Below are 22,123 nucleotides of genomic sequence, written 5' to 3' on the forward strand. Positions count from 1 at the left end.
TGAGCAATTAAGCATGAGTTGACTAGAGAAACATTCCTAAGTTTTCTGGCAATGCTCAGTATCCATTTGAAATTGATGACCAAAGATTATAGGATAATCAGTGTGTCCTCTTGTGTGATGATATCCTGGTGTAAGCAGGAAGACAAAATATTTGAGTTGGTCCAGAGTGCTGCAAAAAGACAGTACACACAATTCAATAGCATAACAAGATGCATTGAGCAGAATGTTATTGAAATGATAAGCCACTAAATCTAAGCTGCATTGAGGTGTGGCTGAAGATAGGAGAGTGTTGATAGATTGCAAAGAAGTAAAAGGGTGAGGGGACTACAAGTTTTGACAAAGCAGAATAGTCTTAGGGAGTAAAATAATCAGCAAGGGGTGGATGTGGCTTTCACCAACAGGGATGGTTGAATGAGGGGTTCTGAAGATGGAGCACTTATGGATACTGACATGAGTTAAGATGTGTCTGCAGGAGGAAGTAACTTTTGGTGGGGAGCCAAAGTCACTGGAGAAGGGGCACTTACAAACTGAGATGTGAAATATTGAAATGAGTGAGGGCAGGGGCAGATCTTAGAGAAGAAGGGAAGGCATGACCAGAAGTCACCATGTTTGGTGAGTGAGAAAAAGAGTTGGTGGATGACAGCAGTGAGGATGAGGAAGGTGTATAGAGTCCAATTTCATAAACCACAGAGCAGCAGATTGTTGTTCTTTTAGCAAAAAAGTAGAGGAATAATGATCCGCAGGCAGCAGTGTGGATCAAGGAGGAGACCAACACCACCTCCGGGCCCCAACACACATGGCATGTAACTCATCAAGTAGCCGTGACTGGAGGCTTGGGGAGAGCCAAGCTTCATCTAAAGAAAGAAGGTGAAAAAGATGCTCTAGAAGAACTTAAAGAACTAACTATAGTGTTACTTATAGTTCTAGGAAAAAAAAATGTCCACAGCAAAGGTCAGATGTCCCGGCCTGTGGCTTTCTTGAAACCTCTTTTCCATATACCTCAGAAAACTAATGTGACACAGCTGACCTGACTTCCATAGGCCCATGTCCACCCAGAGGATCAATGAGGGATGCTTAGACAATCCCACATGAATGTATTTGAGTCTGGAGACCCAGCCCTGAAATTGGGCTCTGCTTAGCAGAAAAAGGTGAACTGGGAAATCTAAACACTGTCCCACATTTCCTTTTGCTCATGTGTGGCAACTGTTGAGGAATATTGCCAACCTGGGTTCCCTAATCTGAGCTGGCATCATTCATCTGGGCGGTATCCATGAAAGATGGAACATGCTTTGGCTCCCCTAAACTTTGTGTTCCGGTTAGATGGCACCTTTAGTTGAAGGCAGATATTGCTGACTTTCAGTGGGAGCTGTGTCCCTGAGTGGGCTGTTTTGGTCCAATTTAGAGGACTTAAACTCACAGTGAGTCTTCATAGCTGAGTCTGGAAACTCTTTTGTCCTCCTTCCTTGGAGATGGCAAGGCTGCACGTGGGCAGAATGTTCCTCAAGGTCATCATAGACTTACTCTTTGGGTGTGGGGATGAAATTCTCTGGCCCACTGCATACTCTGGACTGGACAGAAGTGCCCCAGTCAGGGAAGCTCACATTCCTGGGGACTGAGCTATACTTCAAAGGTAGATTCAATCCTTTTCATTCCAAAGATGATTGATAAAGGGCCTCACACCCTTTCTAGGTACTTGGATGCAGTGAGATGTGCTCAGTGAAGTTGGATATCCCCTGTGGGGTTCTGAGGCCTGGGAGTTGGGGACTGAGACAGTAGGTTCTAAAACCACACCTGAGCCTGCGCCAGAAGTGGTGTAATGATATCTACCAATGAAAGGTGGTGTTAATGGGAAGAGACAATACACACCAAACACCCCAAGCCAGTGCCTGACACCTGGTAGGTGCTCAGTGTAATCACTGTAGCCAACCTTACATGGAGCTTGCTGGGCACCAGCCTCGGACACAAACCAAACATCACAGAATTCCACAGAGAAAGTACAATTCTTGTCCCCATTTTATAGATGAAGAAGATGAAGACACTGAGGAACAGAGATGTGAAGGGACATCCATGGCAGTGCTGGGGCCCCACGTGCCCCAGGGCATGTTTGCCTACCTGCTATACTTATTCCCACTCTCCCAACATCTCTGATCAGAATCAGCTATTCTTTTTTCTTATATCAAGATCAACAAGACCCCAAGGCTTATTTTCAGTCTGGTCTCTTCCATTTAGTTACCAGTGTAAGGCATAGGTATTCTGCATCTCATGGTTATATCATGGAGTGAATGAGCTAGGTGATTGGGAACAGTCAGATCTGTCTCCCTACTAGCTGGAGGCAGGAATTGGGTGGTCCTTGGGTGACCTGCTTGTCTGCTCCCTTAGTGCTGTTCAAACTCTGGGAGATGTCACATCTTTCCTGTGCAGAGCCAGCATCCTGATGCATATGTGCCCTTCTGATCTGTGCAGAGGGCTCACAAGTCCAAGAGAGACCTGCATTTTTCATGTTTTTTGGGTTTTGGTTCCAGGCTTTGGAAAGTGACTTTGTCAGTGCCAACCTCCACCACTGGATAGACCTCATTTTTGGGTACAAGCAGCAGGGCTCAGCTGCGGTAGAAGCTGTTAATACCTTCCACCCCTACTTCTATGGTGACAGAATGGACCTCAGCAGCATCAGTGACCCCTTGATCAGGAGCACCATCCTGGGGTTTGTCAGCAACTTTGGACAGGTACCCAAACAGGTACAGTAGCCATGCTCTTAGTCTTGCTTTCTCAAAAGAGTGTATGCACTGTGAGCTTGGGAGTGGGAGTGAGGACATTTTCTCCTGGATAAAAACAAGAGAGAGGTCTCGGGAGGGGAAATGGTCCTCCTACACTCCTCAATATTGGGGCTTAGCCCTCTGTTACTATCTGCTGTTGATGAAGGTGATGACGTCATTAATGACACAATGAGGATTCCATTCACTTGTAATATATGTAACAGACACTACAATAAATCCACAGGATTTAATTTTCTATATGTGTGTCTAGCCACAGAGTTTTTGTGAAGAGCCAATGAATTAAGACATCAAATGCTCGAAAGTACCTGAAATATAACGGACACTCAACAAATGTTAGACATTAGACAACAAATCACATTAGTGATTCCTCCATTGAATCCCCTCATAAGCTCTGGGTATAGGAATTATTCTTTTACAGATTAGGAAGCTGAGGCTCAGAGAGGCTAAATAAATAGCCTAGAGGCTATTATAGAACTTATAGTCTAGAGGTGGAGCTCTAGCACCGTCTGGCCGGCCCCAAAACCATGTTGCTGGCAGTGAGACAGTATCTAAATTCTGGGCCTCTGGTGAAATTGCAGGGTCTCCGTGGGCCTTTTGTTCCACTGGCTCCACCCTCATTGGGAGAGCCATGTAGCGATGTGAGGCTATGCGTTCATGGTGACATCCTGGTGAGTGGTGTGCAAGAGAAGCACTTATTTAACTGATCCCGGCCCCGTTGACCCTCAAACTTCAGTTCTGTGTGGAGAAGTTTTGTTCCTAAGTACTGCCATCTGGGCTATTAGCAAGGCCCCACGGGCTGGAGTCTCAGCCTGGACAGTCAGGAGCCAAGCTGGGAAGTGAGTACATAAGCCCAGCCAACTCCAGGGCCATCTTGGGCATAGCCTTCCCCATATGTAACCATGAAGCTTGCACAAGCTCATCTCAACAGGGCAAAACTAGTAACATCTTTTCTACCTGGTCTTACATGACATGTTCCTCATTTGCTCAGTTCCCAGGTGAGGGGATGTGAGAAGTGCCAAAGGGTAGCCTAATAATACAGATAAAGCAAGCAAATAATTCAAAGTAGTAGCCACCACCGTCCATTGTGTCCTGAGTTATATTCTCACAGTTCTTGTCCCCAAGCAAAAATATTTCCACATCAGTGCAATCACGGAGCGCACACAATTTTAGATTCTGATTTTACTTAGTGATGTATCCCATGAGCTTTCAAAAGAGATATTTCTAAGTAATCATCAGAATGAGAATTCTTCTGGTGGTCCCAACCTAGAGTCCCAATCAAAAGACTTCAGGACTGTGCACTGTGCCATCAAGGCGCTGTGCCTGCCGAAGCTGTTACAGGCACTGAGACTGCAATGCTTTAGTCATTCTGCTGTGCGAGAAAGGGCATTCTTTATTTAATGCTCATTTAGAAATCATCGTTCTGATTTCTGTTGGTATTGATCACCCACCCAGCTTTACCAGGTTGACTGAAGGCTGTAACTGAGCCTAGGCTTCTGTGAGACCCCCAGCTGCTTGCTGAACCTTGCCTCTGCACGTGTGCCCATCTGAGGCCCGCTGTCACACCTCCATCATGGTACCCAGTGGATGTTTCCATCAGGGAGCAGAAGAACAGGCCTGACGGCTGGAAAAACAGCCTTGTTGGGGAGGGGAGGGTGGAGAGCTGCTGCTGGCCTCAGCCGCCCTCTGTGGCAGCAGCAAGATTCTGCCAAGCAGCATGGCCTTGGGCTTCATATTTTGCCTGGTTATGCAAAAAGTTGGCACTGGGGACACTTTGACAGCAGAGATCTAAGAAAAGTGAAAATAAGAAAGGCCACTAATGGGGTTTGCCTGTGCTCTTTAAAATGTTTGAATGGCTGCTATTAAAGAATTCTGTCTTTATGCCCAGATGGATGTGCCTGCAGAGTTTGTAAAGGAAGGGAAAAAAATATGAGAAATAACTCAAGCAAATGAAGAGAGACATGTGATCTAGAGAGAGAAGAGGGTCATTCTGACCCCATGATTTGAGGGGCAGCTCTGCCAGGGACCAGGGGCTCCTCAGTGAGGTCACCCTTTTCCCAAGCAGCACAGAGAGGATGATAGTTGGACAGCTAGGAAGGCTATTTTTGCTAGTCCCGCACCATGACCTGGAGAAAGCAGGGTCCCTCCCTGAGCCCAAGCCCCTCATCTGCAACATCCAAGAGTTGAACCAGATAGTTCTGTTCCTGTTTATGTCAGTCAGAAGCGAGACCAGCTCAGGCAGCACTCAGAGCAGAGGTTCCGCTGTGACTCAACTGGGGAAGGCTCCTCCTTTGGCTTTCCTGTCCCTAATGACTTGTGCGGTATGTATCTGTCCCCCTGCCTCTCCAGCTCTTTACGAAACCCCACCCAGCCAGGACCGTGGCAGGGAAGCCTTCACCTGGAAAGGATGCCGTCATACCTGCCAGCCTCCCCAGCCACCCACAGCCCTTTCTCTACAATCTGCAGTCACTGCGGCCCTCCCAGGTCACAGTCAAAGGTAACCACCTGCTCAGCTGTCTGGCACCCTGTTCCACAGATGCCCCTTTAGTGACTAGTGTTCCTTTGGCAACTCAGAGGCACAGACCCTTTAGCATCTTGGGGTCTGACTTTGGATGGCTGTGTCTCTAGTCTCAGCAGGAATCTGGGGAGGCCTATGCTCTGGAAGTTTCCAGAACCACCTCTGTTAGATCCTGACAGATTCACCTGTCTGCCGTCTATCTAAGACACACATTCCTCTCCTTTCATATATGTGTGTGCATGCACACACACACACACACACACACACACACACACACACCCCTCTTCACCTTCACGGCCAGAGTTCCCAAGGAGAGGGAGGGCTACAGCCTCCGCTCCTTGGTACCCACAGTCACTGCCGCTCCTGAGCCCCCAGGCGGGCCTGCACCCGCTGGCCAGGAGCTGCTATCCTGGGGCACCCAGCCCAGTGTGAGTTGCAGCCCTGCTGCTTCCTAGGGAAACTGTACAGCCTGATGTCCGAGCCACCTGGGGCATGCACTGCTTTAGGGAAACCCCACGACAAAGGGCAGCGTTCTGGTGTTGTATAAGGAGTATAAGGTCAGGCTTATTGGGGAGTTTTGGTGTGTCCTTTTTTTCTCCTTCAAATCCAAGAACAGTGTTTTTGGCATACCCAGACCTACCAGATTAGGGGCAGGAAGGGCAGAGCCCTCTAAGGCTCCTGTGGCTTGCTGCCATCTGCACAGACACTCCTTCCCTGACATCAGCGCCTTAGAGACACTGAAGACCTGTGGCCACGTGCAAGCTTAATGTATGTGCCAAAGCAGGGGGAGGGACCCAGGACCAGGGGACCCAGCGCAGGGCCAGGGTCTAACATGGCCCCTTGTGTGAGGCCCTGGCGTGAGGTGCCTTGATGAGCAAGCTCCCGATGTCCAGGCTTGTGCCAAGTCTGGGTCACCTGCCCGTGGCTCCTCTCTGAGCACAGGTAAAGGGGGTTTGCCCTTTGGCATGTAAGCTCCACCATACTAACTGGGGGGCAGATATGTACCTTTTCTCTCTAGGCTCAGAATCCCCCAAAGGAGCCATTGGCCACATCGTCCCTACCGAGAAGACCATCCTGGCCGTGGAAAAGAACAAAGTGCTCCTGCCTCCGCTCTGGAACAGGACCTTCAGCTGGGGCTTCGATGACTTCAGCTGCTGCCTGGGGAACTATGGCTCTGATAAGGTGGGCAGGTGTGGGGGGTATAGGGTATGTGGGCAGGCAGGGTGCAGGGCGGGCACCATTGAGACAGAGGCAGTCAGATAGGTGACCCCAAAGCAGACACAGCTGCCCCACTTCCTCTTTGTGGCTGTGCCCCCTCCCTGGGAGGGACAGGGGTCATGCAGCCCAGCTAAGGGCCCTTGTGGGCCAAGCCTCTAACCTGTATTCTAAGGAGTGGAGCTCATAATTTGACAGTGCATGCTGTCACTTCACAGCAGTGCCTGCCACCAGCTGCACGTGACTGCATGGAGGTCACTCAGACTCTGAGTCTTGGTGGAAAGCCTTGGGTTCCTCTGGCATCGCTCACGGTTCAGACTCCGAGGACACTCACTGAGCGTTGAGTCAGTGCCGGAAGCAAGCCACCTGGTTACTCTCCCTCCACTCTTGATGCAGGCCACAGAGTTCCTTCACATCTTGCTGTGGCCCTGGCCACCTCCAGCCTCCTTTTCTAGCCTGGCTTCCCTCCCACCGTACCTCCCACCCACCGATCACATGGCATGAACTCCCTCCCCACCAAGCTCTCTCTCACTGACCCCAGCCTTCCCTACCCCTTCACGAGGCAGCCAGATTTTCACCACATCCCCATAACATCCCCTCACTTATGTCTCCCCATGCACTAGAGTATGAGCTCGTTGGGGACAGGCTTGGACTGCCTGGATCGTGTCACCAGTGCCAGCCTCCTGAACAAATGACCTGTCCCCCAGTTCCCATGGCACACGAGCAGGCCAGCAGCATCCAGACTTGCCTTGTCCCGCTGTCACCCTGCGCTGGCTGGGGCACCAGTGCTCAGCTCACTCGTCTCCCACAGATCCTGATGACGTTCGAGAACCTGGCTGCCTGGGGCCGCTGCCTGTGTACCGTGTGCCCAGCCCCCACAACGATCATCACCTCGGGCACCAGTGCGGTGGTATGTGTGTGGGAGCTCAGCATAGCCAAAGGCCGCCCGAAAGGCCTGCACCTCAAGCAGGTACAGTTCCTCAGGTCGGGATGGGGCCTCAGGTCGGGATGGTATCTCAGGTGGCGATGGTATCGCAGGTGGCGATGAGCAGGGCATTCTCGCTGTTTGCTTAAGACTCTGCACATTCTTTTTAATCTGGTAAATCCAGCACTGTTATTCCCACTTTTTTTTTTTAACACTTATTGATTTTTAAGAGACAAAGAGAGACAGATAATGAGCAGGGGAGGGTCAGAGAGAGAGGGACACACAGAATTGGAAGCAGGCTCCAGGCTCTGAACTGTCAGCACAGAGCCTGACTCGGGGCTTGAACCCACGAACTGCGAGATCATGACCTGAGCTGAAGTCAGACACTCAACCGACTGAGCCACCCAGGTGCCCCATCCCACTTTCACACAAGGAAACAAACTCAGAAAGAGCAAGTTTGCATTTTAATCTGAGTCTAACTCTAAACCCACGATTCCTGCCTGTGCACCTTTGAACTTGCCCAGAATACCCCTAGGGTACGCTTCCAACTCTAAAATGCAACTCATTGTTACGTCTCTATTTTTTTAATTGTTTTAAAATTTTTAAATTTATTTTTGAGAGAGAGAGAGACAACATGAGCAGGGGAAGGTCAGAGAGAGAGGGAGACACAGGATCCAAAGACAGGCTCATGTTACGTCTCTATTTGTAGTTAGCCATGTAGATCCAAGATGACAACATCAAAATTAATCATACAAAACACACCATGGATCAGATTTCCTAAACTGAACATGTTTCACTGAAACTGCTCCTCATTTCTCTGGATGCTTTCCAAGCCCTCCCCACCGCCCCTCCAGCATGCACGTGGTGCGAGGTAGGGACTCAGTGGATGCAAGGTGAAGGAATGAATGGGTCAGTGCTGAGGGGGCCGATAATCCTGTGGGGCAGTGACCCCTGAGGAGGGAGTGTGCAGGCCAAGTGCAGGCTGCCTTCACCAGACTCTCAGAGCCAGCCTCAGAGCACCCTGCCTTTTCACCTTCTCACGCTGTTCCGGGTTTCCTTCTCCTTTGCACAGACTGGGGGCTGGGGGCTGGGCTCTTACTCCTGACCCATGTGAAGAGACCTCGCATTACTCTGTGGAGTGCTCCCCAATCCCAGGCACCGCTCTAGTGATGCCCTAGATCCAGCCGGACTGCAGAGCAGGCCTTGGGAAGTCGGGGAGGCAGCCTCCCACTACTGCTCCCAGGTCCCTTTTACCAATGAAGAAGATGTGCTATAGAAAAGCCTCTGTAATGGGATGCCTGGGTGGCTCAGTCAATTAAGCGTCCAGCTTCAGCTTAGGTCATGATCTCACGGTTTGTGGGTTCAAGCCCCAATTTGGGCTCTGTGCTGACAGCTCAGAGCCTGGAGCCTGCTTCAGATTCTGTATCTCCCTTTCTCTCTGACCCTCCCCTGCTCACGCTGTCTCTCTCTGTCTCTCAAAAATAAATAAAAAACATAAAAAAAGAGAAAAGCCTCTGTATTGACAGCATAAAAATATAATTCATCATACTTTCCTAGTTATAAATCAAAGGGAAAAGGTACGGGGAATCCTACCCGCTCTTATTTCCGAGGCAAAATAAGACACTTTTTCTTTTACCTATAGTGGCTGACATGGCCTTGGGGGCCCCCCAGACCACCAGCTGCTCAGCGAGGGGGTCTGTCCCTGACTTGTTGGCAAAAACATCATTAAATAGTTTCCTACAATATTTCTTAAGTGTTTCATTTTTTAAAGATATTACAACATTAAAGACAACTTTCAAATTCATTTCAAAGTTGACTAATTCTCTGTAATCTCTATAAAACTTTCCATTGTTGCGTACTGCCATCCCTAGATATACATATTTATACCATTCTGATCATTGTGTAGATATGTTTATTCTATTTCCATCCAGCCTATCAAATTGTTTCTGCTTTTCCACAGCCTCTGTAATTTACATTTCAATTGTTCCATATTATTCCATTTCCATAAAATTACATTTCAATTGTTTTGTTATATCAGTGCACCACAGTTTAATAAACCATTTCTCCTCAAACTAGACAATTACATTACTTCCACATTTTACCTATTTCAAATAGTGCTGCAGAAAACAACTTATATAGATTGCTGTTTGCTTCTGATTAATTGTTTCCTTAAAATAAATTTCAAGAAGTAGAATTACCAAGCAGGGACATAGTGCTTTTGATAGTGGTTCTGTAGCTTTACGGTGCCTCCGTGATTACTTAAGAGTACCCATCTCACCACAAGTGTCCAGCAAGAGCAGTTGTTTCCAGAGGTTTTTGTTTTGTTTTGCTTTGCTTCATTTTATTCTATTTTATTGTTTTATTTTCTTTATTTTTTGCTACTTTACTCAGGCATGATGATGTAGTGAAGTTATTTGAATTGGCCATGTAGAGAGGTACTGTGACAGTACCCCTTAGCCACAGTTTCACCTTCCATGATCTCACTGGCCTGCAGTCAGTCATGGCCCCAAACCAGACAATCATCCTTCTGACTCATTATCAGGTCAGTAGTAGCCTAACGCCACGTCACAGTGCCTATGCCGTTCCCCTCACGTCATCACAGGAAGGACGACTAGAGTCTAGTAAGACATCTTGAGAGAGAGAGAGGCCACACTCACATAACATTTTTTACAATATATTGTTAAAACTGTTCTATTTTATAATTAGTTATTGCTTTTTTTTTTTTACATTTTATTTATTTTTGAGAGACGGAGAGAGACAGATCATGAACAGGGGAGGATCAGAGAGAGAGGGAAACACAGAATCCGAAGCAGCCTCCAGGCTCTGAGCTAGCAGTCAGCACAGAGCCTGATGCGGGGCTTGAACCCACGAACCGTGAGATCATGACCTGAGCTGAAGTTGGATGCTCAACCAACTGAGCTACCTAGGTGCCCCAGTTATTGCTTTTAAGCTGCTACTGTGCCTAATTTATAAATTAAATTTTTTCATATGCATGTATGTACAGGAAAAAAACACAGTTCACACAGGATTCGGTGCTATCCACAACTTCAAGCACCTACTGAGAGTCTTGGAACATGTCCCCCATGGATAAGGGGGACCACTGTATTCTGAGAAAACAAAAGAGCCAGTAGACAGCACACTGACATCTGCTGTCCTTTGTCATTGGTTTCCCCAGCCTTTCTGGATGGGGGTGGTGGAATGTGCCGTGGTGGGAGGCAATGAGCCTTTCACGGATGGGTGGTGCCCGCACGCAGGCTGGTCCCCTCACTCACCAGTGCCTCCCCTCAGAAAGCAGAAGACTTAGCTCCACTAATGGACAGCACATGGGGGCACGTGGGCTCAGAGCTTCTCTCTCTGAATTCCCAGCCTTTACCCCAAAGTCCCCCAGCTTGCATTCTTTGGAGTCACCATGTCCCCCTGCGGTAAGAACTCAGCCACCAGAGCTCCTGTCAGATCCTCTGCTTTTCTCGTCATGTAGACAGCTTCCGGTTTCTTGAGATGACCCCAGTCATCTTCTGTGGGTCACGTCCAGAACCTTGCCAGCACCATCTGCTTGGTGCCACATTAGGATCTATTGAAAACAAACAGGAATCCTGGCAGACCTTTTCCTGGCTGTGACCAGGCAAAGTGACAGCTTTGAAAAATGATTCTCAGCCTCATTGGCCCAAATGAGTGAGCAGTCATCCGTCCTGAGGGTGGAGGTTTACCACTAGGTAAGCCAGGGTAATCACGCTTCAGAACGCCATCTCTGCACTTCTCCAGCTCATTCCACATATGTGGACGCAGCAGCTCTCAGATCAGGCTTACTTGCCAGCTTCTGGGACCAGTGTGATGGAAACCACACTGTTGCCAGTGGCAGTGGACCTGGGAATACCAGGCCACCTCAGCCCCTCCGGCACATGTCCCTGGGGAGCAAGGCCTCTGGCCATATTTGGATACATAGCCGTCTGTGAACCAGGCCAGACCCAGCACAGAGCAACCTGAGGGCCAAGACCAAGGCCCTGAATCACCTGCTGCCAAGTTGCCAGACCGGCTATGAACCCAGATCCATCAGACTTGAAAAGTCGCATCTTTTTTAACTATGACTTGACACCCCCCACCCCACCACTGCCTCCCTTCCATTTTAGTTGGCAGAGGCATGTTTGTTTCTGGGGTTCCCTTCACATAATGCTCAAACTTGAGCATGTATGAAAATTTCCCTGAAAGCTTGTGAAAATCCATGGTTTCTTGAGATGATTTCATGGTTTCACCATGGCCCCGCTCCCAGGGTCTCTGCCTCAAAAGGTCTTGGATGGGGCCCAAGAATTTGCATTTCTAACAAATTCCTAGCTGATGCTTATGCACCTGGTGGGGAACCACACTTTGGAAAGCAGTGCCCTTGCTTGTGACTAGTGGTACATGCTGCCTCAACACGCAAGGCAAGTATAGGTGAGCACACAGCATGAGGGCACTACCGACCTGTTTCAGTTATGATAAAAGAACTGCAGATCCACCCTAGATGAGCCTCAACTCCCAGAAATGGATGGAACTGAGAGGCCAGCATAGACGCATGCACATACACACATATGCAAACATGCGCGCACGCACACACACACACACACACACACACACACACACACACAGACTTTGGAATCATGTAATCACCTTAAATCATCTGGAGCCCAACAGTGAATGGGAGGGCAGGATATCTCCCCAGTTACCTAGGTTGAGAGTCCCTCCCATAACCTGTAGGTCTGCTTCTTGTTCCTAGGCCTTGTATGGACACACACAGGCTGTCACATGCCTGGCAGCATCAGTCACCTTTAGCCTCCTGGTGAGTGGCTCCCAAGACTGTACTTGCATCCTGTGGGACCTAGACCACCTCACTCACGTGGTCCGCCTGCCTGTCCACCGGGAGGGTATCTCTGCTCTTGCCATCAGTGATGTCTCGGTGAGCCTCGCTTTCTCAGTATCTATGAGCCTGTCTGGTGCCATGGTGCTGTGTCCCAAGATAAAACACAGTAGCAAAGAGAGGCTGATTTCCCAAGAACGTTGAGAAATATTGTCCCAAAAGTGTGGAGTATTCTTTGCCCAGGCAGAGTGGAGCCATCAACATGTTCAGCATCTGGGTCTAGATTTTATTTTTTCCTTTTTTATTTTTCTCCCTCAGGTTGGGGAGAGTGGTGGGAGGTGTCTGTTCTGGCACAGGCATGAGGGAATTGGGGCAGGAAGTTGGCTTTGGTAAGAGATCTTCTGGGCTTTACGGAGTAATTTAGTTCATTGACTGCAAGTCAGTGTTAACTCATTAGGTGCTTCTGGTCTCCATGACAGGAAGTGCTTCTGCTTGTCCCTCCAAGCTGCTACTAAAGATAAGCCTATCAGGAGTGTGTGTGTGTGTGTGTGTGTGTGTGTGTGTGAGAAACAGAGAGAGAGACAGATGGACAGAAACAGAGACAGAGAAAACAGAAAGAGTTAGAGAAATGTATATCTAAATCTCAGTGTGGAGTTTCTCCCAGGCTGGAATCCTTATCATAGGACAGGGAGTTCCCTGAGGATTCAAAGGCTCTGCATCTTCTCACAGAAAACCCTGGGAGTCCAGGGCATAGATAGAGTGGACGGGCAAGGGGATAATAGAAGGAGGGGGAGATAATGAAGAAGACACCTGGTCCCAAATTTAGCCAAATATGGTGTTCCAGGTAGGCTTGAATCTAAGATGAATCTTACAGGGACAGATAGAAGACGGATGGATGAATAGATGCATGGATTCATGGATGCATGGATGGATGAATAGATATGTGGGTGGATGGATATTTGGGTGAATTAGTGGGTGGATAGTAAATGGGCAGATGGAGGGTGGATGGGTGGATGGATGGATGGATGGATGGTGAGTGAATGAATTAATAAATTGGTGGACGTATTGGGAAAGGAATCAAGCCCTGATCTGAGAGAACATTATAAAGAATAATGTCCTCAGACCTCAGAGAAGACATATCATGACCAATAACTTGTTGAATTCAACCTGTCCTGGAGCCAATTGAATTCACTAAGTGCCTACTGGGTTCAGTGTTGGGTGCTTGGCAGAGATGTATCAGACATGGTCCTTGGCCTCCAGCAGACTCTACCAAGCAATTCAGGAAGGGATATGATGGAGCCCAGGAGGCTATGGAGGGTCGCTGAGTTTCCTACATCCTTTCTGTGGTTAGGACTCAGAGGCATGGTTCCAGCTTGCTTTATGAGACCTCAGTGAGAGTGACCACTATACCATTGGCCATAAAATTGACAAGGACTGGAGAAGAAAACTCTAGACATTTTGGGAGATTCAATGGGTCCATTTATCCTCGGAAATTCCCTTCAGAGGGACATTATCCAATTTTCTTAGCCATATACAATCATTCAGACCTCTGTACTCTGCCCTCTAACAGGTGATATCCAAATCTTCTTCATGAGGACATGGCTGGCCCACCAGGTATAGGCCCCATGTCCAGAGCCATGGCCAGTCTCCAGGCTGAGGGAAGAGCCCAAAGCGTGAGTTAGTCAGTTTGTCAGGGAAAGTGGTATCCAAACACATGGTTGCAGTATGAAAATATCCAGGAATTTGTAGCTGTGTGCAAACACAGGAGACCTATAAGCCATCTAGTAAGAAGGGGGCATCTTAGGTCTTGGAGTACCTTGGTTAGTCTTCAGAAGATAGCAGGTTAGGGGCAATAGGGTGTACCAAGTCTGGCCGACCAAATGGTGGAAGGGCAGACAGTGACCTCAGCATGGAGTGAAGCCAGCTTTCACTGCTGCAGGGCACCATTGTCTCCTGTGCGGGAGCCCACTTGTCTCTGTGGAATGTCAACGGACAGCCACTGGCCAGCATCACCACAGCCTGGGGCCCTGAAGGAGCCATAACCTGCTGCTGCATGATGGAAGGACCAGCATGGGACACAAACTATGTCATCATCACTGGGAGTCAAGACGGCATGGTTCGGGTAGGTGTGTCTTGGGCACAATGAAGGCATAGTACAAGAAAATGTTCTTGGTTCTCACTTCCTCCAAGAGTCCAAATCTATAGACTGCATTTGAGACCAAGTGGCATGCCAGATCAGGTCCTTATAGCAATCAAGGGCAAAGTCAAGCCTCTCTCCAGGCAAAAAATAGATAGATGATAGATAGATAGATAGATAGATAGATAGATAGATAGATAGATAGATAAAATTATATATATAATTGTATACACACATATACTCATATAATGAAAGAAACATTGATAATCACAAGGTGTGAAAGTTGAATGGTCAAATGTGTAAGAGCATAGCCCAGTGCTGAAAAGAAATATTTGGGCCATCCTTTCACATACTTTCCCATCCATCCATCCACTCATCTGTCCACTTACTGACCCATCCAGTTATTTATCTCTATAACTATTCATCCATCCTTTCATCCATCTATCCACCCATCTACCTATCCATATATTCATCCATCCATCCAATAATACATCTACCTTCCTACCCAAATATTTATCTACCATTCTTTTCTTCCTCCCTGTCCCTCACTCTCCCCTCCCTTCCTCCTTTTCTTTCTTCTTCTGTTCCTTTCCTTTAATACAATGATCTATCCTTCCATATTCCTATCAATTTACCCATGAATCTGTCTATCCATCCAAATATTTTTTCATCTATCCATTCTAACTCTGGCTTTATACCAAACTCCTCATACAAGCCACAGGAACACAGAAATTAATGGTAATAGACCCTTATCGTCAAGATGATAATATCCTAGAAGAGAATACAAACAGAAAATACATGTATGCAATGCATGCTATAGCCAGGATAATCAAAGAGTGCCATGGATCCTCTGAATAAGGCCATGGAGAGGGAATGCATCAAGAAACCAGGAAGAGAAGGGAACAGAAACGTGGAAGTGTGAGGATTAGTATGGGAAGAACAAGGTAATCTTTCTGAGACTGACAGGAAGGATGAAGGAAGGAGTAAAGGAATAATTCAGAGGCTTACTTAAGAAACTGTCAACTGAATTCCACAGTTTAAAGGAAATGTTGACTGAATGCCATAACGTATTCTGGCTAGTCCATTGAATTCTTCAAACATTTATGAAAGCTTGCTGAGTGCCATCGTTGCTAAAACTTGGCCTTGTTTTGCATGGGTGTCCATGCCCCAAGTCTCAGAATAATCATGGAGATGATACTTGCCAAATAAATATGTGGTGAGGGTCCAAAGAGAGTATGGATTTATTTCTAACAGAGAGACATGAGAAGAGGTGGCAGTACAATTGAGTCCCAAGGATGAGGAAAAGTCAAGCATATGCAGAGGTCAAGCAGGTTGAGAGGTCAGTGTGTGTGGCTAGGAGAGACAAGGCTGAGGGTGGGGGCCCTTGATAAGCCCCATATGTGGGCTAGGAGGAGTATAGGGCATCCTGGGCTAGCCAGAACATGAGTAGGTCAGGGACACCTGGGCGTGTTGGGGTGACTCACACTGTGGGTCAGTCAGAGGAGCCCAGGCTGATGGAGCAGCAGATGCATTTCCTCTGTGGGCTGCCAAGTCACGAGTGAGAGTCTTTGATGCACTCAGCACTCATTCTTCCAGCATGGTAACTGAGCTCCCGGAATGGCTCAGGGCTGGGTTAGGCCTGGTGTGGACCTGAAAAAGCTGATCCTTACCCTTTGTCAACAGAACATCTGGACTCAGCAGGTGAGAAGCCATAGGCAGTCAGCATGAGGACATTAACAGAAGGGCTGACACCAAGAGCCAGACACAGAGGATGGGGAGGCCTAGCTGCTAAGTGGTGAGGGACGCCTCCAGGGATGGTGGCAGGGGGCTGAGAGGGCATTAGCTAAGAAAAATGACAACAAACTAGCTGCTGAGTCTCATCCCTGCAGATGAGAGGTCGAGAACAGAGGCACTCTGATCCCAGGAGTACAGAGTGAACTCATATAAGCTTCAACTGTGCTCTACTGAAGCCTAAGTAATTTTTTTGTCCCCAAGAATACATTAGCATTGGAAGTGAAAGAGGACCATATTCCCATCTCTTCCCTCAGGGTCCCTTGGATGTGAGGTAATGGGATGGGCCCAAGGCCATAGACAGGATCGTTTCCCCAGCCATCGATCGGCCCTTTCTCTTTTCTGGACAGATTTGGAAGACTGAGGACATGAAGACATCTGTTCCTGGGCTAGTAGCACCAGAGGATCCCTCAGCTCAACCTCCAAGTCCAAGAGGTACCTGCCCTGTTGAGGGTGCGGGCCCCTTGCCTTGCTGTCTTCACTCCCCTGTCCCCTTCTATAGCTCCATTCAGGCCTATGGAATCGAGGGAGGCCATTGAGTCTCTCTGGATGTTACCAGTTGTGGGGGACAGAACACAGGTTACTGCAAGCTGCTGGCAGAATGTGCAGCAGCATGGAGAAGTCTTGTCACGTCCTGGCCCCATCACACAGGGACCAGTGAGCTCTGGGATGCTCCTTGGACACGTGGACAGTGGTGGTAGTTTTTAGGGGCTTCTGAGCTTCAGAACTTTACAGAGCTTTGTTTGATGTTCTCCAACTGCCCAGAGACTCTTAGACTTTTCAATGCTAAGCTTCCCAGCCCAGGGCTTGGGTCTAAATACCTACTTGCCTGGACAGCCAGGCTGCAGATAGGGGCAAGGAGGGGCCAGCCAGTGGCCTTGCTGTATGCCTTGAGAGCAGAAGTGGTTCCATAGTGCCCTAGCCTGCCCTGTTGGTCCTGGCTCAATCCACCCACTCCCCACAGCAAGTTCTTGAGAGGTGGTCTGGAGGTCCTCTGCATCAGCATTTTCCAGGAACCTTATTAAAAATGTAGATGCAGGTCTTGTGTTTACCTTAAACCCCAGCAAAAGATTGGGGGTTTTTAGAATCTCCATGTCTAACAGGTCCCCAGGTGAGTGTGGTATGTACCAAAGTAAAAGAACGACAATTCTGGAGCCCTCTTTGGGTTGTGGCAGATGGAACTGAAAGAAGAAAACCTGTTCTCTATTCTGCCACCATGGCCCCTGGAGCCACCACCACCATGGCCACCACTGCAGAGCCTGGAGGGAGAGGGCTGACCATGAGTAGTTTCCATTGTGCACACTTGCCATGTATTCTCTTATTTGTCACAACAACCCTGTGAGCTAGATCTTACTCTGACACCCATATGAAGGATTAGGAAAATGAAGCACAGAGAGGCTTAGGAACTTTCCCAAAGTTACCCAGAGGCGTATGATTACCATTGTTCTCACTTCTGCACCAGAGCAGACACAAGCAACCTCAGACTAACTTCAGACTGCCCTAATCTCAACCACAGATACACTGCAACAATAGCACCACCCTGATTACAGGCACAAAGGTCACCAGCAAAGCCATCGCCTCCATCTCTTCCACCACAGCTGTCCCAATAGCCCCCAACCATCATCTCCTCCAATGCGGCCAACCTTCTTTCTCAGCAACATCTTCATCAAAGATTTTGGCCCAGAACTGAGACATCTTTCTTCGTGCCACCCATGATGACAGGAAACATGTTACCATCAAGTGTGAATTCTCCGGTCATCATGAGTTCCTCTGGTTTACTCGTGTCCCAAGACCTATGATCATTCATGGGAGAGAATTTTTTAGAGTGCTAAAGGCTGCCCTCTAAAAAGAGTAGCCATCTTCAGTTAGTTCCTTTCTAGACTAACGAGACACTCTGCAACTCCTCAATTCATGTAATCATCCATTTGGTGTTCTTTCTTTGCAAAAATGTGCACAGACATCTGATCAGTCCTTACTGGGTTCCAGGCTCTACAGTGAGAATCCCTTCCTTCAAAATAACACCATCTTGGAACCCTTGTCAATGATCAGGGAAGACCCAGAGCAGTGACCTCAGAAGAATCTACAACCATATTCACTTCATTGTGCCTAGTATCTGAGGGTCCTTTGGGACTACAAGGAATCAGCCCATCTCAACGTAAAAAGAAATATGTATGGCACCTGTGCACTCTAAGAAACTAGAAACACTTCTTTGGAGAGCAGGGGTCAAGCTTCCTCCCCTCTTGCCACCCAGTTGGAAGAAACTAGCACAGAATCCGTATTCTCCAGCCTGGTTATGAACAATTCTGTGGCACATCTGCACAAAAGCGTGCCGGTTCAGTGCTGGGCTCTACTGCCCATTTCTGAAGCTATGGCAGCCCCATGAGGAAAAGGTTGATAAATAGATGTCTGAACAAGAATGCTAGATGGATGGAAAGACACATGAATGAAGGGCAGCTCAGGGACATTCTACTGGTTCCATAAGTGCCGGTGGATTCATGGGTTTCTGTTCAGGGTCAACAGTTGTGCTGAGGTGGTACTCATTGGGAATAGGGTTCAAAGAAAGGGGAAGTGACATGAAAAGAAAGAGACAGGGTTCTAGACACAGAGAAGAATTGACTCCACAGAGCGCAGGTTGTTTGTATCATTTATGTAGGCTTGGAAGAGCCTTCTCCCCTAATGTCCTGGCTGATGACATTAGGGAGCTCACAAGACAGTTTCAGGTGGTAGCAGCCCCATCAGGCCCGGGTCCACATCCTTCCTCTGCCATTTGTCCTGACCTGCCTGAGGTTACCACCGCCAAATAGAATTAAGTGCCAGGGTTGTGATTACAGTTTAGGGAAGATTCTGGTGAAATGATGAGGGCACAGACATATTCATGAAAATCAGGGAGGACCACGGTATAGAAATAGAAAATCCATCTGCAGGCTTACAAACCTAAGCCTGTGGAGGTCTTGTTGTTCTCCAATATTGCTCAAAACTGTTTTGCTGGAAAGTGACAGAATTGGGCATGACACATGGATATTTGCACACGTGTCCTGTTTGTGTGCCTATTGCTGCATCCCTGCAATGTCTTAAGGGGCAAGAAAGGAGATCTTTGAAGATATTGAGGATGCCGCATTTATGTACAGATGCAATCTAATTTCTGCCTGGAATTCATTTATTTGTCGTTTGAAACAAGGACCAACCCAGTGACACAATTTATTTTAGGAACCACGCCATAGACTTGGACTAGATCTGGAACAGAAAAAGGGCTCAGGGAAGGCTTATCCTTTGGCCTTTTGCACAAATGCCAAATGCGCATGCATTCCCCGGTGCACAGGCCTACCCGTGCACACAAGAGGCCACCCTGCACAGCTGGAACAGCTGCATCACTCCTGCCCCGACTCTGAGTGACTTCGCAGGGATGTACCTGGCTGAGGTCTCTCCATCTCACCCTCCATGTTGAAGGAATTACTGTCTGCCCCAAATGCAGTCATTAAAATGAGTGAAGTAACAATTATTGAGTTATATTTTTTGAAAAAACGTTCTCAGCATTTAATTATTGGTTGTGGCGTGAGAGGATTTAGATAAGTTGATAATGCCGACTTTATGTAATTTATTTTTACTAGGCAATTACGGGCTGCGTTACATCCTGGCAGCAAGGTATTGTGGGGCATCTTATTAAGCATAAAGCCAGTAAACACTGATGAACAATTTTGCTGAACTAGGCATGCAATTTAGAAAGCAATAATACACAAATCCAATTTGGTACACAATGGATACCACAGCACGTCAGCACATGTAACTATCACAGCCTGCAAATTAAATTGGGACGGCCCTTTTTGCAACAGCACAGGCAAAGATTAAATATATTTTCCCCTCAATTTAACAAGTTGCTGACCACAAATATAAATATGTGTGTATGTGCTCGTGGCTCTGCCCGTGGACATCCACGTGCATGCGTGGTTTCCTAACGATCCTCTTGCGTGATCCCCACAGGTCACCGGTGGGAAGAGAATCTCGCCCTGTGTCGGGAGCTGGATGTCAGCCTTGCTTTGACAGGGAAGCCCAGCAAGACCAGCCCTGCGGTGACAGCTCTGGCCGTGTCCAGGTAACCAAGGCGTGGCTTCCTCAGGCCTCCAGCAGAGGGCTCTGTGGTCACCCCGCAGAAAGTCCCCTCGGCTCTGGTGGCCTGGCCCTGGAAGGTCCCCTCACTCCTACAAGGCACCAGGGAGGGCCCACCATGCACAAGAGGCAAACAAGGAGCCCACGTAGGGCCCCGGGAAATTTTTTTATTACACACACATTCTTACACATTCTTGCTCTCCGTCTCTTTCAAATCCCCATAAATTCAGAAAGAAATGTAAAAGGGTATAGCTTTGTAACTTTGTGCTGTAGAGGCACTTTTTTGCTGAGGCCCACTACCGATGATGACATTTGGTGTGATGATTACCCTGCATTACCAAAAAAAAAAAAAAAAATCCTTTTGAGAGCTCTAAGCCAATGTAGAATAGCCAAGTGTCAGATACCACACGTGACAGACGTTATTTTATTCTTCCTAATTACCCAGTGGAGGTAAGTGGTACTTTCTGTCATTAACCCATTCCTCACATGAGCAAATGTAGTCTCTAGAGGCCGTGGACCTTGGAGAGGCACTTCCCTTCCTCCCTCACTGCCCTGGAGCTGGTGGCTCAGGACCCATGGCAGTGGGAACCACACAGTGTTCTAGAAGCCAGGCTGAAATGAAGTGGGCTAGTGTGGGGCATGGGAAAAGGGGATGGGGATGGGGAGTCCAGATCCCTAACTCTGCTGGAAAACTTGCCATTCATTTAGAAGGGGAACCTGAGTGCCTCTTCCCAGGACACCCCTAGAGATACTGGAGAGAAGAGTCAGGGCCTCACTCTGCTGCCTGGAGCCTGCGCATCCTGGGGAGTCCCTCCCCATACTCATGAGGGCGGGCCGCAACCCTCAGAGTTCAAAAGTTCCCCTCCTCTGGGTCAAAACTCCAAGTCTCCCAGCTCCCACCACCACCTCAGGTGCAGGTCAGGTGCAGGCCCCCTGGGGTCCTGGACTGAACCCCCTGTGTTACAGTTTCCTGAGTGCCTGGTGTGATAAGAGGGACCCGCAGGCTCAGCTCTAACACTCTTGTCTATTCCTTCTGTTCCCAAGAAACCAGACCAAACTCCTGGTCGGCGATGAGAAGGGGAGAATATTCTGCTGGTCTGCAGAAGGCTAGGCAGGAAGAGCCGGTAGAGGGCAGGCGGAGCGAGCAGCGTGCGCCCTGAGCGGCGGCAGCGGCACCTGGCCAGTGCAGTGCCTGGGGCACCGAGGACTCTTCCCCTGAGGAACGGGCTGCTGGCCATCAGAGCTGCACACCCAGAGCCACTCCATGGCCCATGAGACTTTGGCCTTGAATTTGCCCAAGGACACACTCTATAAAAAGGAAAGGAGCACCTGGGAGCCTGGGAGCAGTGATCTGGAAACGGTGACCTGCTCACAAGCTGCCCACGAACTCACAAGACTCACCTTTTCAAAGGGCTTATTATGTTGAAAAAAAGTTGGGTCGCTTCCTGGAAACTAAGGGGAAATACTGGATTGTCTTTATTTTATTAAAACAAGTATTTTCCAAAGACAAGAGGGCTCGTGAGTATAAAATCACTACATTTTTTCACTCCGGTGTTTGCATCCCACACCTAGGAAGGTGGGAAGCTCTCGGGGAAGGACAGCCCCCCACTCGGAGTGTTTCTCAGGCCTGTCTCCCTCCCTGGAATCTGGGCTCTCTGCAGGCTTGCCTTGTTCATGGGAAGCGAGGGGCTCTGCTCAGGAGGCCCAGCTAACGTGGCTGAGCCACAGGACGTGAACATGAGCCCTGGGACAGGCATAGGGAGTCAGTCTAGGGGTGAGGGAGAGGCACCCTGCCGAGCTGTGCCTGCCCTCTCTCTGCACTCCAGAGCAG

General features: G+C 48.5%; 1 protein-coding gene across 9 annotated transcripts in view; it reads left to right on the forward strand.

The window, feature by feature from the left end:
* WDFY4 (WDFY family member 4) overlaps positions 1-21,802 on the forward strand; it is a 274,355-nt gene extending 252,553 nt beyond the window's left edge. For 6 of the 9 annotated variants that reach the window (XM_029932101.1, XM_029932102.1, XM_029932106.1 and 3 more), the window contains 9 exons: positions 2,523-2,735; positions 5,121-5,268; positions 6,287-6,471; positions 7,316-7,474; positions 12,180-12,359; positions 14,200-14,382; positions 16,539-16,623; positions 20,167-20,278; positions 21,337-21,802. In XM_029932101.1, the coding sequence (XP_029787961.1) occupies positions 2,523-2,735; positions 5,121-5,268; positions 6,287-6,471; positions 7,316-7,474; positions 12,180-12,359; positions 14,200-14,382; positions 16,539-16,623; positions 20,167-20,278; positions 21,337-21,403 (1,332 nt within the window). In that variant the 3' untranslated portion in view covers positions 21,404-21,802. The other 3 variants (XM_029932103.1, XM_029932108.1, XM_029932107.1) reach the window with 3 other exon arrangements.
* The last annotated feature ends 321 nt before the right edge of the window (positions 21,803-22,123 follow it).

The sequence above is a fragment of the Suricata suricatta genome, chromosome 2, assembly GCF_006229205.1.
Source record: "Suricata suricatta isolate VVHF042 chromosome 2, meerkat_22Aug2017_6uvM2_HiC, whole genome shotgun sequence".
NCBI classification, from domain to species: Eukaryota; Metazoa; Chordata; class Mammalia; order Carnivora; family Herpestidae; genus Suricata; species Suricata suricatta.